The following is a 16,962-nucleotide window of genomic DNA, read 5'->3' on the forward strand; positions in this document are numbered from 1 at the left end:
CACATTATTTTCTAATTCTGAAGAAGGAAGAGATTCAACAGATTCATCCACTATTTCAAATTCAGGATGGTAAAACTGGCCTCCATAATCCCTTTGGTAAATTCCAAAAGACTGGTTCGCAGATCTCAGTCTGCAAGACATATCATTTTACATACTGATACAGCTGGCACACAGGCAATACCTCAGATTCCAAGAGGCAGTATCCCAGTCCCAATACAGAGTTCTATCCTTTGGTCTTTCAGCAGCAACAAGGGTACTCACCAAGTGCTTGGTAGTCATGGCAGCTCTGAGCTCACCTAGGGAGACAAGGGATCTAGGTATATCCATTCCTCCGCAATTGGCTCATTTGAGAAAGATCACTGTAGCAGGTGAATGGTATCATTCACCTAATCCAACATCTTTTTACCACACTAAGTCTCAAGATCAACAAAGAAAAGTTAAGCACTGTTGCTGACTCAGAGAATAGCACTCACAGTGGCTCTGTTAGATTCCACATCAGCAACAGCTTATATATCACAGGAGACATTTAAGTCGATGATACACCTCATCAGCTAGTTGCATGCTGTCCTACAGAGTTCTGTTCCATCTGAATTCTGTATTGCTGAAGGAACTGAAGGACAGTTGGGCTTGCTCCATCCTTTTTGCCCTCTGGTGGAGGGAACATAAGGGTATCCAGGGTGTGCCACTAATGGACACTGCTAGCCAAAAGAATCTGACCTTTCATGCACAGGGCTCATGTGCACCAGAAGCGGAATCCATGTAGATAACACATATCACAGAACCATGGTTACTGTTTTTTCTGGAAGACTGTGTACTCACGTACTCCACTTGTAAAATGGGATGTGGGGTGGCCTACCCCTTTAAGGGCCAGAGGCCTGGAGCTGGCCAACTATGTACAATTAGCCCTGCCTGCCACACCTGGGATGAGGTTTAAATAGTTAAACACCTCTGGGGTTTAATGAGTAGAGCAAGCTGGGTGTGGAGGAGAAGGAAGCTGCAGAGAAAAGGGACTCCTCAGTGAAAGAGAGATTACAAAAATTTGCTGGAAGTGAATAGGTGCCAGCAGGGAGCCCTGAGTCTTCAGAGAACAAGCTCAAGGTGGGGGAAGAATGAGAGATCCTCAGTGGGAGTATGCAATTGGTGGAAATTGGAGAACTTTATGTGGGAATAATTTTGTTATTTTAATAGATCAAACCCCAAGGAAGGGCCTGACTGAACCAGAAAGAGTTTGTTGGTACTTTGATTTAAGGGGCCCTGAGTTGAAGATGAGGAAAAGTGAGGCTGTGCCTGCAGAATGACATCAGACCATGAGGGGATGGTTGGGAAGTGGCTGCCATTTTCAGGGAGGGGTGATACTTGACTGCCTCCTAAGGTAGGAGTATGAGGTCTTGCTCAATAATAAGGGCTTTGAAGTGCACAGAATTTCAGGGGAAGGTCTCCTCCTGCCTCCAACCCAGCACACCTTCCCCTTGGCTGAAGGGATGGGAGCCACTGTTGATGATTCATCTATGTCCTATCTGGAATTCTTGCTCTATGTCCACCCTGTAAAAGTCTGAGTGTAATTGGCATTTATAAAGCTCCATGGGGCTGGAGCATGCTCAGTGCATTTGGCATGAAGGGGCTAGTGCTGTGGGACTAGCGCCTACTCACAGCAGATGGAGTGTTGGGAGATATAACAGTAAGCCTCTAACAAGTTCAGAGCATGTGCATGTGCTCATAACTTGGCCAAATCTGGATGGGTTTTCACAGTGACAACAAAAGGCCCAAGTTGCTGTGTGTGCCTTCAGGATGGCTGTTTTAAAACTGGGAAAAACAGGAAATTCATGAGTTCTGACAGAAATGTAAAGAACTTCCTAAGGGGAGGGAGGATATTAATGTGAGGCAGAAAATAGAAACTGCTCAGAAGTGCAAAGACTTTAAAAAATGAAATTCACTTCTAGGCTGAGAACAAACATTTCAAAATGCCACCCACTGACCACCATTAGATTAGATGGTTTTATAGAATCCGATCCTCAGTGGCTGTAAATCAGCGTAGCTCTACTGAAGTCAACAGAGTCAACCCCATATAAACTGACGATCTGGCCCATACTACAGAATTGGAGCAGTTGAGTTTCTACAGACAGATACCCACTGAGGATATTTATTTGGGAAACGGAGCCCCTGAATAAATGAGGATCTTTCCAGCTGCTCTGTAAATAGCTATGTCCTTGAGGGAAAAAAGGGAGAGTGTCCTTCTAGAATGAATGCAGATTGCAGCAAGAAGCACTGCCAATTTATTATTGTAATTTTAATGAAAACAAACATGTTGACATGCTCTATATATTCCATAATGGAATAACTCTAATGCGCATGATGTTAAAGATTTGTGAATTGAAACCCACTCTCCAAAGAAAGAAAGAACAGTGGCATTCACTTAACATGTTATCCAACACTAATAATGGCAATGTGATCCTTACATTTTCAAAGTGATATGTGGTGATTTAGTAACGCAGCTCTCATTAACATCAATGGGAGTTAAATGACTTAGTCCCTGAACTCTATTTTTGAAAATGTGTAGATGAGACTAAACTATTACTGACAAAAATAGTGCGTTTACTGGCCTGGTTTTAATCTGTAGCAACATATTTTCTACAATTTACTTTCCAGTATGGCAACTCCAGTAAGGGTTCAAGCTTTTACATGTAGTTGCAAATATATTTTGTACTGTGGCACTAGGTAGAGGTCATCCTTTTAAGCATTCAAGGAAATCAACTGTTAAGGAGGAAAAATAGCATCCTTTGTGGGATTGAATATCAGATGTGGAACTCAAACATTGTACAAGTTAAGGAACAGGCTTAATTTTCCTGAAGCAGAAGAGATGGGAAACAATTTTTTTGTAGGTGAAAAGCTAAATACTCCTCTCTGATCGGTGATAGAAGCATGCTAAGAGTGAATTTTAATTATGACTAAATTGTGGTATTACTCTTTCATACCCTGAACATCTGTTCCCTTCAGGAATGATGATTTATGCAGGCTATCAGTGGAGACAGCTTGCTACAGCTTATGTCATGGTTAGTGGGAAGAGTGTGGTAGTATTTCAGAAAATACCAGCATCTACATGAAGACAGGCCAGTGTGTATTATTAATATAATAGGGAAAGGGGAGCATGATGTGTCCATTTTTAATTTTGAAGTCAAATATTTACTTTACTTTTTTTTTCTCTTTTCTTCCAGACCATCTGTCATTAATGAAGAAAGTAACTTGGACGATGAATGGTCTGGTTCTTTCTACTGGTGCCAAGAGAAGGAAAACCAAGCCTGTCCTGTCCAACCGCATGAAGAAGCTTATTAAGAAGTCCTCACTCAGGATATTGGTGTTTAAGAATTGCTCAGGGCAGGATGGCTATGAGATTATTGCAGCACAGGACCAAATTGAAAAGGTAAACTTTGTTTATTAAACAGCCCAAATTTCCTGGAAAAAAATTGTCCTCATTCCTAGGATGACCAGATGTCCCAATTTTATAGGGACAGTCCCGATTTTTGGGTCTTTTTCTTAAATAGCCTCCTATTATCCCCCACCCCTATCCTGATTTTTTACACTTGCTATCTGGGCACCCTACTCACTCCTCCATATTAATTATTCTTTATTCCAAATAATTATTTGATTAGATTATAGATTTGATTTAACATTTTAGAAAAAGTGTACAATATAGTTTGTCTTAAATTACTAAAACAGCATAATTATACAGTATCATGCTCCTAAATATACACTAGAAGCAAAAATCCTTTTCCTTAACTAAAGACTTTCTTGGCAATTTAATAGTTTCTGGGTTAATGTGTTCTCTTTATGTATGCTCTTATAACAACAAATACTTAAATAATCAGGCAAATCCATAAGTATATTGGTAGCGTTCAAAAGACACAGTTAGTATCGATAAATTACACTGTCAGGATTTCTATCATTATTCCATGTTATCTTTTAAATAAGTCTGAAAAGATATATATAATCTTTTCACAGCCGTACAGCCCAATTCACCTCCTACTGAAGTCTCTGGAAAGATTTCCATTGTGTGCAATGGGCATTGGATTGGATGCCTGGAGCATTGACATTCCATCCTCTCTGATTTATGAATTCCTTTGAATTCCATCGGGTCCCATTTAAAAAATAAAAACTAGGAAAGGCGTAAAATTCAGGCACTTAGGGATTGTCTACATAAAAATTTATTTTGTGGCAAGCTGGGGTGTGAATCTCCATGCACTAGCCTGCTTTGGACTAACTGTCTGTGTGGGCCCTGCTGATGCACATTCACAATTCATTAATGTGCTTTGATCTAGTCCTCTTTGAAATAGGACCAATCAGAGTGTATTAGCGAACTGTTAACGTGCAGGATCCACACAATCTGCAGCAGGCTAGTTCAGGGTAGATTCGGACACCAACTTGCTGCTAACTAGTTATTTGTGTAGACAAGGCTTAAGAAATTACAGACATAAAGACTATATAATTACCCAGCAAGAAAGAGACTAAACATCTTTCTTCTTTCTATGGAATGTGGCGCACTAAAAATCTTCCCATATTGAGGAATGTATTACAGTTTTTACTACTATGAGCACTGATGCTAATTTACAAAAAGAAATTATAGAAAACCTTGAACTTATATTTCTTACATAAAAATCATTCTGAGAAGCTGCCTTCTGACTGGAAAGTTCAGGACTGGTTAAAGCAAATGGAGGCAGCTTGTGGACCTACAGGCAGGGCTGGACTAGCATGTTCAGGCAAGCAGGCCAAGCAATATCTTTTGCGCAACTCATAAGATAAGTAATTTGCTAATAGGTGAATAAAATCCTCTGTCCCGCCCACCAAGATATCTCCCCACACACAATATTTCTGGTAAATTTAAACAGCATATTTCTCCTTTCTGAGTCAGGGATAAAAGATCACCCTGGCATTTTTGGTCTCGCTATGTACAGTTATAGAGGAGAAAGGAGCTTCTGAGGGAATTCAATCTTCTGTATGTGCATAATATTTGTTTGTTTAATTTGAACATAGTCATTCAGTTTTCTATTAAATACATTTTTCAAAATGTAATTTAGTATGTCTCTGTTGCTTTTGTCCATCACTTTACGCTTTTTCTTCTGTCTTTCATTTTCAGCCTTTTGGTCTCTTCTCTTCTGATTGTCTCCTTCCCTTTCATTTTCTTCCTCACTCTCCTTCCTTCTCTTGTCATTTTATCTTCCCCCCAAATATACCCTCTTTTCTTCCTCATTCTGGTATTTCTCTGGTTCTTCACAGCTCTGCCAAAAACATCTTCTGTGACATTGGGCAAGACACAATCTCTTTGTGCTACTATTCTCCATCTGTAAAATGGAAATGATGATACTAGTCTACTTTACAGGATGTTATGAGGACAAATTCAGATAACATAGTGGTAATCACCATAGAAAAGCCTAATAATAATACTGGGGACACTATTCAAATGATAGGTCCATACCTTTATCTCCTGAAGATCTCCTACAGTGACTTCAGATGCTTGTTGCACAACATGGGGGGATAGACTGGAACAGCACCTTGTAGAAGACACCTTTAGGTGAAAATAACCATCCTCTGCATCCTCTCCTTCACAAAGAGCACAGCAGGCAAAAGTCTATTGGTGGGAGTCCTGTAGAGCCCTGATCAGAACTGAAAATTGCCTTTTCTTGACACTTGGCCAGGGGAGGCCAGTTTGTACAACTCTGTTTAAATAAAAGAAGGAATAGAATCCAGCTCACTGTATCGTTAATGTATATGGCTAATGTGATAAAGCTATCCAAATTTACTTCTGTCTCTAAAATAAGCAAATAGGACTAAATACACAACAAGAATAATCTGTTGAGTAAGAAGGTGCTGCAGTACATGGTCATTTTTCAGAATATAATCACACTTAAAGCCGTGAGGCTATCCTGCTCCCATGGATGAGTCAGTAACCACCTCTCGTAGGACTTTCATTAGCCTTCATCACCAGGGGAAGTGGGTCCACCTCACAAATGTTGGGTTGACCCCATCAGATATCTGCTGCAGCTTTGCCCAGGGACGTAAAACATTTCCTCCATCTTGCTCCTCAACCATGACGCCAGTAGTGACCATCTCTTTTCTAATCTGATAGATGCTTATCAATAAGGAATGAGGGGGAAATGTCTCTACTATTGGCTGTATCTCAACTGTCCACAAGCCAGATTCATCAGATTGTGCAAAATCCTCCCATTTTCATTTATCCATTATGTGGACCTCCTGTGGAGGCACTGCTACCTTATAACAGCAAATCTACTGATCGGGCATGCCAAGTAGGCATTTTTAACTCATTCAGGGATTTACTGGTTTTTTTCCTCTGAACAGGACCAATGAGATAAACAGCCTATCCAGATACATTTCAAAATTAAAACAAACCAGAAATAAGGATACTTGGAAAATTAGCAAAAGGAAAGAAAAAATATTAAACACATAACAAGCTGCAAAATGCAGAAAACATCTAAGTTATCAATAAGTATTTTTTCAAATATTTATATAATATCTATTAATTCATCTCTTAGGTTTTTATATAATGACTTCTATTTGCAATAGAAAAATAATAATTCAGCCCCTTCAGCAATAACAGAGAATATATATCAAGAATAAGGAAATGTCACCATTATTAAATAGCGACTTTACCTCTGTCTTCAAGTGCTGAATGCTACAAAAGGCCAGGGTGTACTTGGGAGATGTCCTCTCTTCTCAATTCCTCATAATTGTTCAAATTGTGTGATTTTGTCATTTTGTGAAGAGGTCATTTAAAAATCTAAAAAGAGGATATTCTGAAGTTCAGCATAAAAAGTTGAGGACAGGAATGTGATTAGTGGCTTGTCAAGTGGCTAGAGATCATTCTGACTTCACAATTCTTCTGGAAAGTACTCTATTATTATTATTATTTATTTATTATGGTGTATTATAGTAACACCTACATATTCTAATCAGTATCCTATTGTGCTAAGCACGGTACGGACATATAATAAAATAGTCATACCCTGTCTTAAAGAACTTGCAATCTAAAGTTCATAATTATCCTATAAAAGTAGCTGGTGCTGGAATTTACAACCAGTTTTACCAATTATAGTCAGCTGTTACAATATGACTTTCAACGTTCACTGTTGCCTATTTGAGATTCATCTAGGTAGCAAAATCCCCTGGAAAGTAAATCAGCACTCTTTAAGAGGTTAGAGTTTGGACCTAAAAATTCATAATAACTGAAGGATTGTCTTCTTGGTAAAATGCATCTTTTGTTGTTTGTCCAGCCAAATTTTAAAAACAAACAATGTGTGGGTAGGACCTAGATGAAAAAGAATTTTGACCACTGGACTAGACCTAAAAAAGAGAATACAGGTTAACAACTCAGTTCAGACTATGCTGATACCATTCTATGATGCTGAAGCATAAGAGCCATGTTTATTTCAAGCTCCATTGAAAACACAGGAATAAAATGGTTATTAAGGGTGGGGGAGGGGGAAAGTGAGTAGCAAAAGGATTAAATCTGTCAGAGAAGCTTTTATATTTACTTTGGTTAATCTTTGATTAAAAAGTGTTATATTTATCTTCCCTCTTCACTTAAAAAACCTTTAGAGACTGTGTTATGATATATTATATCTCTGATTTGTTGATGCTTGAGGTAAATAGCAAATTTTCAACTTGATTTATTTTTCACAAGGATAAATTGATCCCATGTGATTGTCTTTGGAAGACTATTCTTGAAAGACATCATTCACATAATTCTCATTTATAATATGCAAGACAAAACTGACAAATAGCAAAAAGGGAACTTTAATCTAGGTAGCTGAAAATATGTTACATTCAGAACTCTAATTACTGCATCCCCCCCCCCCATTGTTCTAAATTCAAACTGTCTTCACATCTATTGGATCTGAACACTTTGGTTCAGGCATCTGCCTTGTGGAATGTAAACAGACAAAGCTGTTTTCAAAGAGGCAGGAACTTCAGAGCCTTGGACTCCTCTAGAAGCAACAGCAGCAAAATGATTCAAAGTGCTCAGCTATGTAGAAGTACTGATATGGGCCCCTGGTGAGAAAGAGTGCAATTCTAGAGGTCACTTCAAGAGATGCTTTCATGCAGAATACTTCAGTTCCAAGTGTGCTGTTGGATGCAAGAAGCACTACATTGGTCCCATGTGGGCCATGTGCCTCTGATATTATCTCCTTTTTTTAGCTTCTGCTGTGGTGTGGCCAGCTGTGAATGCTACTCCATTCAGAAACTGGAGGCCCTGAATCTGAATGCAGTCCAACTCAGATTAGCATTTATAGGACAGTGGTTCTCAAACTTTTGTATTGGTGACCCCTTTCACACAGCAAGCCTCTGTGACTCCCCGCCCCATAAATTAAAAATACTTTTTTTCATATTTAGCACTATTATAAATGCTGGAGGTAAAGTGGGGTTGGGGGTGGTGGCTGACAGCTCACGACCCCCCACGTAATAACCTCGTGACCCCCAGTTTGAGAACCCCTGTTATAGGACATATGCTGGACAAGTTTGCAACAGTTTTCTTACCAAAGGGCAGCTTTCTGGAAATTCAAAGCTCAGTAGCTTCTATGAGGTCTTAACTAAAGAATATATAAGATGTTTCTGTGACTTCAATGACTTATACAAACACACAATTCTGTTTACCAAATTTAGGATGAAATCCCTGGAAGGCATTTTTTAAATATAGACTAGATACTCAACTACTAAATCCCCTCTACATCTCTCCAAACTTAAACCTGCCTTAGGCAGCAGCTAAGGAGTTTGGAGTACAATGTACTTTGGCAATCCTGGCTGGTGGTGCAGCCCCTTCTCAACTGTTATCTTCCAGTCCATGTTACAGCAATCTTGAAGCTACTCTAACTTGCACTGGGGAATGAAAGAAGGAAAGAAAAAGCAAGGAAATACAAAGCTTTGTGGATAATGTGTTTTCGTTATTTCTTCCATTTCATTGTGTTTGGCAGAGAAACATATGCTTCTAAGGGTATTTTACATTCTGAGCTCATAGGTATAATTTCCAGTTTGAGGAGACACACCCATGCTAGCTCTAATCATTAGTATGGTAAAAATAGACCTGTCACTCGCGCTGCCATGGCTACACTATTTTTAGCACGTGAACTTGATCAGTGCTACCATGGGTATGTCTCCTAGAGCTGGAAATTATACCTTCAAGCTCGAAGTGTAGACATAGACATACACAAGTCTGGTGCAAGATGACAGTTGCAGAATGTTTCTGCTCTTGGAGCAAGACATGTAGCTTACTGTTATAGTTAAACATGGAACTAATATAACTGGACACATTTTTTTTTACAATTTACCACAGAGGTAGAAAAAAAAAACTTCATTGTTTCAAGCCCTGGTTTTCTATATGGGAGCACTTTGAAAAAGGAACATCACCTGGATGACCTGGAATGGGCATGATAGATGAATAATGTCTTCAATATTTCCTCTTCTTGTTTCTTTTCAACAGTTCCATGAACAGTGAATTTCACCTGGTCAAAGTATTGCCATTTCTGTCATCTTTAAAGTAACTTGTATGCTATTTTCTTTCAGAGAATGACAGGTAATTTCACTGGCATCATTTCAGTGACGGTTTCAGCTTATTCACACAATTACTAGAGTGATTCACCTTTTTAGTGTACATTACATTTGCATTCACTGTACACTATTGCACAACTCCAGAACAACTATAGATAGTTCATATGCTTAAGTACTATGGTTATTGTACAGATAGAAAAAAAGGAACACTGGGTATTAAAACATGCATTCTTAATAAAGCATGTGTTGCATACTAATAATATTTAAAAGAACACTACAAAAGATTGTATATTTCTAAATGAATTGTCTTACCCATATGATGCTCAACACCTTACATTATTAAATCTTAAAGATTTTTAATACTATAAATTTATTTTTTGCCATTTATACTATTTGTAAAGTTAAAAGTAGCTGGTTTCTGACATAGTGAGGGAGAGCAATTCCATAGAATTGTCTTCTGAACGCATGATGTTGGCTCAGTTGCTTGGAGAAATACCACTGTATTTCAACAGGGCTTGGGAATTTGGGTATGATAAATGTGTTCCAGCATGATATACAAATCATGGATGGGATCTCTCTAAAAGCTATGATAAATGACTAGAAAACAGCAGGAAAATGCAGAGTAAGTATAGTTTAGGATCTGACCTTGCATGCAGAACCAATAGTGTGTGAGCCTCCTCAGTTATAATGGTATTTAAAAGAACCAAACTTTTAGGCCTTGTTTGATTAATAGGCTTATAAATACCATTCTTACAAATCCAGGACACTTGAAATACATTGGAATAGATCCTTAGGTCAAGCCAAGATATGCTTGGTACAGGACCTAAAGGAAGGGGGCTGAATTGATAGGTCTGAAGACACTGCCACAAATAGTGTTACTTCACCTTTTTTTCCTCTAATCCTGTGAGCAGTTGGGCCCAGGACTGCCCAGGAATTCTGAACATGCCTTTTTTGCTCTCCGTGCATTGCTGGAGGAGCACAAAATCCTTGGAGAGGGCCAAGGCCATTGGTAGAACCCATCTAGCATTAAACAAAGATGAACAAGATTTATGACAGCCAAGATCTTTGCTGTAGTAGCAGCTGGTATCCTGAAGACCAGGAGCTCCATGAGAACTCTTTTAGGTTACACATTTCAAAGAAAAGCACAGTTTCCATCTGTCAACAGCTACTATTTTGTAGGAAGGCTACAAGATTCAGACAGTCAAGATCTTGTTGATACTAAATGCCTTGATTAGCCTACCACACTTTCAGGCAACGTTCAGAAAAGTTTCTGAAATGAGAAAAATTTGGAGACATTTTTAATAATATTCAGTTCTCAGATCTTTAGGTCAAACAAATCTGGAGCATTCTAGTAATGGTTTAGATCGGGGTCAGCGACCTTTCAGAAGTGGTGTGCCGAGTTGTCATTTATTCACTCTAATTTTAATTTAAGGTTTTGCGTACCAGTAATAAATTTTAATGTTTTTAGAAAGTCTCTTTCTATAAGTCTATAATATATAACTAAACTATTGTTGTATGTAAAGTAAATAAGGTTTTAAAAATGTTTAAGAAGCTTCATTTAAAATTAAATAAAAATGCAGAGCCCCCCGGACCGGTGGACAGGACCCGGGCAGTGTGAGTGCCACTGAAAATCAGCTCGCGTGCCACCTTTGGCATGCATGCCATAGATTGCCTTCCCCGGTTTAGATGCTGTGATTTTTGGAACCAATAAGGACATGTTAGGCAGATAGGCCCCACACTGGCAACGAGAGGGTTAATGAAAGCCTGTGGATCCAATTTATCCCTTCTTTCTATACCTGCAGCAGATGTCAGACATGGATAGAGAGCTAAAAGGAGAAGATCTAGCCCAGTCCAAGGCTACCTAGGAAAAACAGCAGAGTGCTGCTTCTCCTGATGTGAGAGAAGTCTGGCTGAAGCCCAGAGATAAGCTTGGTGGTTGGATGGTCCTCCTGCTCTAAGGGGTGACCCAACTGTAGGTAACTGGCTGACGTATGGACTGTTGAAGAGAAGACCTGAATAAAATGGTTGGGTCCTATAGAAGTTCATTGGACAATCCTGTTTTTTTGTTTCTAATTTCATTTGGATTGTAATACTTCAGAAGGGGTAGGACTTGGCCAGAGGGCTAAAGCGCCACTACCACTCAAGAGGCAGCAAACTACCAGTGGCAAGCCAAGGCTGGGCAAGTTGTGATGTGATGGGCCATGAGAGGGCACTGTAGAGGTCACAAGAAAAAAACAAAATGAAAATAAATCTAAGAATTGGTCTTCTTCACAAAGCAGAATCTGGTTTAATAAAAATCTTTCTAGCTGATTATAGACTTTCTTCTTGGAATCCATGTCGGTATCCATAAAAAGCCACATACATGATGATGAAGCTGCTGATTCCAAGAACCATTCCTGAAACACATGAAACTCTTAATTGCACATGATTTTTGTTTTTAGGACAAAGGAAGGCTTTTATCTGAAGGTTCAAGGATAAGAGGTTGCCATTGTATATCTTTCAGAACTCATCATGAGCAAGGTGTCTTGTGCAGTGAACCTCTTCTAGTCCTTTTAAACTCCACAACGAAATAAACAGTTTGTCACAAACTATTACTGAAGCTGCAGTCTGATTGTTAGGCTCCAACCTGGGTCTGGGTGTTTTGGGTTAGAGCCAGGGATCGTTTCTCCTGTCTCAGCTTCACTCAGCACTCTCTCTCAGAAGAAGCAGACAAGCCTTCTTATCTTACCTTACCTTAGTGGGGTCTGAGTAGCCACTGCCTCTTCCCAGCCCCTATATCCACTGGAGGATCATAGATTGCAAGGCCAGAGTGGACCACTGTGATAATCTAGTCTGACCTCCTATATAACACAGGCTATAGAACTTCCCCAGAATAATTACTTTTTGGACTGAATATATCTTTTAAAAAAATCCAATCTTGATTTTAAAAATTGCCAGTCCATCACAAGCCTGAGTAAATTATTCCAATGGTTAATTACCCTCACTGTTAAAAATATACACGTTATTTCCATTCTGAATTTGGCTAGCTTCCATTTCCAGCCATTGGATTTTGTTATACTTTTTGCCTTCTAGACTGAGGAGTCCATTATCAAATATTTGTTCCCCATGTAGGTACTTACAGAGTGTGATCAAGTCACCCCTCAAGCTTCCTTTTGTTAAGCTAAATAGATAGACTTAAGAAACTCAATCACTATAAGGCATGTTTTTCACTTCTTTAATCATTCTCATGGCTCTTCTATGAACCCATTCCGCTTTATAAGCATCCTTCTTGATTTGTGGACACCAGAACTGGACACAGTATTCCAGCGGTGGTCAGACTATTGCCAAATAGAGAGGTAATATAACCTCTCTCCTCCTAGTCAAGTTTCCCATGTTTATGCATGCAAGGATTACTTTAGCCCTAGTCTTGTTGGTTCTGACAGTACGAGGCTTCTGTAGGCAGTGCTTGGACATCTAAATTCACTATCCATCTTTCCTAGGCGATGCTTTTCCTTGGGTAGGTTTGTCAGTGTAGCAATGTCTCCGATGGGAGGCAGAGAAGGCCTGGTACATCCTGTCACAATATCCCATTGCTTCAGTTTGAAATTATAACAGGATGTTGAAAATGTCATAGGTATTTTACATGAGCCAGACTGCTGCTATATTTTTATCTTGTTCACTTTTCTTTTAACATTATCAATTTGTTTCCAATATATACAAAAACTACAAAGAAATGGAAGGAATCACTGAATATTAATCACATAGAAGTATACACAAACGAATAGGGGAAATGTTATAGTACAGCTTTGATTTTCCAAAACTGTCTTTTTTCTGAAACAGGGTCCCTTAATCTGTATTTGTTTGCATTTAAAATATTCGTGATTATGTGCAACCTAATTGTCCAAACTTCCCCAGAGTCTTCCAAAGCATTTGGATAGTAGAGTTTGTACTGCAGTCACACACACAAAAACAACCTCTTTGTTCAGTTATGGATGGGAGATGAAATAAAACAATGGTTAACATTTCTAGAGTTTAATATATATTGACAGCTTTTGAATTATGATTTTAGAAAGTATTAGAGGCAGGCCAGCCCCTACGACTTCCCTTCAGCAGCAAATACCACAGGAGTGTCTTCACCTCTGCTGGTGTGTCAAAACCCGTCCATCACCAAAAGGGAGCCATTTGCTTCAGTCACTTCAGTCTTCTTAAGATATTGCCACATTGTGTTTTACCTCTAGTGTGACCCAAGATCTCTGCCTACACACCCAACGCTTTTACACAGGGCAAATACCTTTTGTGTAGCTTAGTTAACAAAGGAATGATAACATTTCCTTGCACTCTTTGTCTTGTTTACTGAAATTGTGAGCTCTTTGTGGAAGAATGTCTTGTAATGTGTGTATGTACTGCACCTACCACTGACAGTATGTCTACACGGGGATAAAAGCACCATGGCTGGTCCAGGTCAGCTGACTCGGGCTTGTGGGGCTCGGGCTGCAGGGCTAAAAATTGCAGTGTAGACGTTAGGCACAGGCCTGAGCCCATGCTCTGGGATCCTTAACTCTCACGGGGTCCCAGATCTCGGGCTCCAGCCTGAGCCCAAATGTCTACACAGAGATTTGTCAGTCCTGGAGCCCGAGCCTGAGTCAGCTGCCATGGGCCAACCACAGGTTTTTAATTGCAGTGTAGACATACTCAAAGAGGCCCCAGTCTCCTTTGGGGCCTCCTGGCCCTCATGTAATACAAATGATTGATGATGATATCACAAATTGTTTTTTATGAAAGACAAAATATTTAGGGCCAGATCCTCAGTCCAGGTTAAGTTTCCTTTGCACCACTGGAATGATGTAAAGGTGGCTTACAGCTGTCATAAAGGAGCAACTGGTGATTCCCTTGACAAAAGGGGGAATTTCTGGTGCTGTAAAGCCTGCATAGTCAGCTTTATGCCATATGCTTTCCCTTCCATGTAGGGGGAGTTTTGAGTTGGGTTGAGGACATGAGGGCCAGGAGAGTTGTCACCCACATAAGTTAGAGCAATCGACAATAGGGGCTGCCTTCAGGATTGGGGGAGATGAAACAGCTGAGGATCAAGCCCTTAGGTTTTCCTATGAACAGTAGTATCTTAATTATATATTATCCCAGGACTGCAGGTTTGTCATCATAAGGAAAAATGTCATGGACATGATCATTTTCCTGTTTGTCGGTGACTTTTGTGTCTGTATGAGTTTAAAAACTCATCCTGCAGCTGTGGCTTCTGTCCTGTGGGACTGAGCCCAGCATTGCAACCTGGTGCACAGATTCACAGCACTGCTCAGGTTTGGCTCAGCCACCCTTCTATCATGACAGGCTGGTGGCCAGGCCAAATTTCAGCGAGTGGCATTGTACCCTGGTGTGTGGGATAGCGTGCTGCTTGGGTTTGGCTTGAGCCAAACCTGGGCAGCACTGTGACCTTGTGTGCCAGGTTGCAACTCCCAGAATAGCGGCAGAAGCTGCTGCTGTGGGAGTGAGTGCAAGGCAAGCGGGAAGCCGGGAGCCAGATCCAGCCCCTCAGAACACGAGTCACTGCTGCAGGGTGAGAGTGGGTTGGGTTTGCTCTCCAGCTCCCTTCTCCCCTCCAAGGCCTCTCCTCCTCACTAGGCTATTACTTATGGTTGCAGTGCCGGAATGAGGAGGAATGGGGAGGAGGCAGCTGTGGAGAAGGATGCTGGGCTATGAGGAATAGTTGAATTTCATTTGTCACAGCATTTTTTTTATTATAAATCATGGAAAGGTCACCGTAAATCTTGTAACTCATGACTTCTACTAAATTTACCATGACTGCTTTGTGATTTTTGATAAAAAATGCTATGACAAATCTCCAGCCCTAATTACATTGTCCTTTAAAACAATTGTAATGATTGCTATAATTGACAGTCCTATCCAATATCTATTTAAAAGTATACCTTTTTGTTATTTTTCAGTATTTCATCTTATTTCACATTTTGTGAAAATTATTTATGACACTAGTTTTTTTGATGATTTCGTCTTTTTTCCTGCTTCGATAGAATTGGATTTTCCGAGAAACAGTATGGAATGTTCAGTTTCTTTCTTGTTGTAAATTTGCATTCTACTGGATTTAGAGTTAGTACTAAGTAATGTGTACTTAGCCTGTCCATGTGTCTAGGTCGGTGAAAGAATCAAAGATCCAACAACTTTATACCATGAGTTTACCACTGTGTTCAGGCTTTTATTTAATTCATATAAGTATGAGGTTTGTAAGTGATTAAGACTGGATCTGCAGTTTTTTATTGCATTAAATAGGATTTAGTCTTGAAACATCTTTAGTGAGACAGTTTTGTTTTTGTGAAGTTTTTAGATGCTTGCACAATAAGAATGAATCTTACTTCACCAGCAAAGCATCTGTACAACATTCATGGAGCAAAAATTGAAGATCTCATCAGTGGTAAGTAGAAATGTATGCAAAACACATAAGTGTTTGGAGATTATTTACCAATGAAAAGAATTCAGAGAGAAATAGCGGTGGCTGGAATTAACCAACATTTTTATCTCTAATATAGACAAGTGCATGGAATTGCACCACAAATTGAAAATACTCTAGAAAATAAATACATTGACACAACCATTGCCATGATCTTCATGATCTTTAGTATTTTGTTTTCAGAATTTATTTGCTGTTGTATCCAATTTATTTTCCCCTTCCGTTATTGACAGGGAATGATTCTGTCTACTAATGCCTTTGCTCCTTTTATGTTTTTTGTTTTTTTGGTATTGTAAATTCCTAGGCCAGAAACTGTTCTAAACTATATATTTGTAAAGTGTTACTAATACCTACAGCACTGTGTGCTGAAGTGCAGTTTTACAATCTAGCCAGAGCCATAAACTGGTTCCTGCTTTCCTCCAGCTCCTGGAAGAAGTAAGTCGTATGCACCAGTTGTCTATGTCAGCATTGCCTCAAATACTTAAAAATCATAATTAGATCCCCAAAAACTTGAGATTGGCTTAAAAATAATGAGATTTTTAAAAATAAATTTGGATTTTTTTATTTGCCTTCTAATTTCTGGGTCTTTAGGATTTATATTCTCAAGTTTTTCTCTGCATTCAGAAAGGCTGTAACGTTTTTTTTTGTAAGAAAGCTGAGATTCTTATGTAATCACATGACTCCAGCAGCTGAACTTTAAGAAAAATTCCAAATATTGCTTGCAACAAATTTATTGCCTGCAGTAAATTGCCTGCAATTGCTCACAATAAAATCACAAGAGCTGGTAACACTGGACTGGCTCTAATGCTCAGATTGGTGTGTAGGTGGCGGTCAATGTTACCCCAACAGTTTCCCCTGTTTCTTTATGCCTCCTAATTCCTTTGCATGGCCACTCAGGAGAGTTCAACATTGAGCCCTATATAAATAATATATCAATTATAAACAAAAACACAGTA

General features: G+C 39.3%; 1 protein-coding gene across 1 annotated transcript in view; it reads left to right on the forward strand.

Annotated features, from left to right (window-relative positions):
* Positions 1-16,962, forward strand: part of DCDC1 (doublecortin domain containing 1) — a 413,925-nt gene that overhangs the window by 63,739 nt on the left and 333,224 nt on the right. Inside the window, exons 6-7 of the mRNA XM_054028326.1 lie at positions 3,213-3,418; positions 15,877-15,970. Of these exons, the coding sequence (XP_053884301.1) occupies positions 3,213-3,418; positions 15,877-15,970 (300 nt within the window). The remainder of the gene's footprint in view (positions 1-3,212; positions 3,419-15,876; positions 15,971-16,962) is intronic.

Source organism: Malaclemys terrapin, chromosome 4 (assembly GCF_027887155.1).
Source record: "Malaclemys terrapin pileata isolate rMalTer1 chromosome 4, rMalTer1.hap1, whole genome shotgun sequence".
NCBI classification, from domain to species: Eukaryota; Metazoa; Chordata; order Testudines; family Emydidae; genus Malaclemys; species Malaclemys terrapin.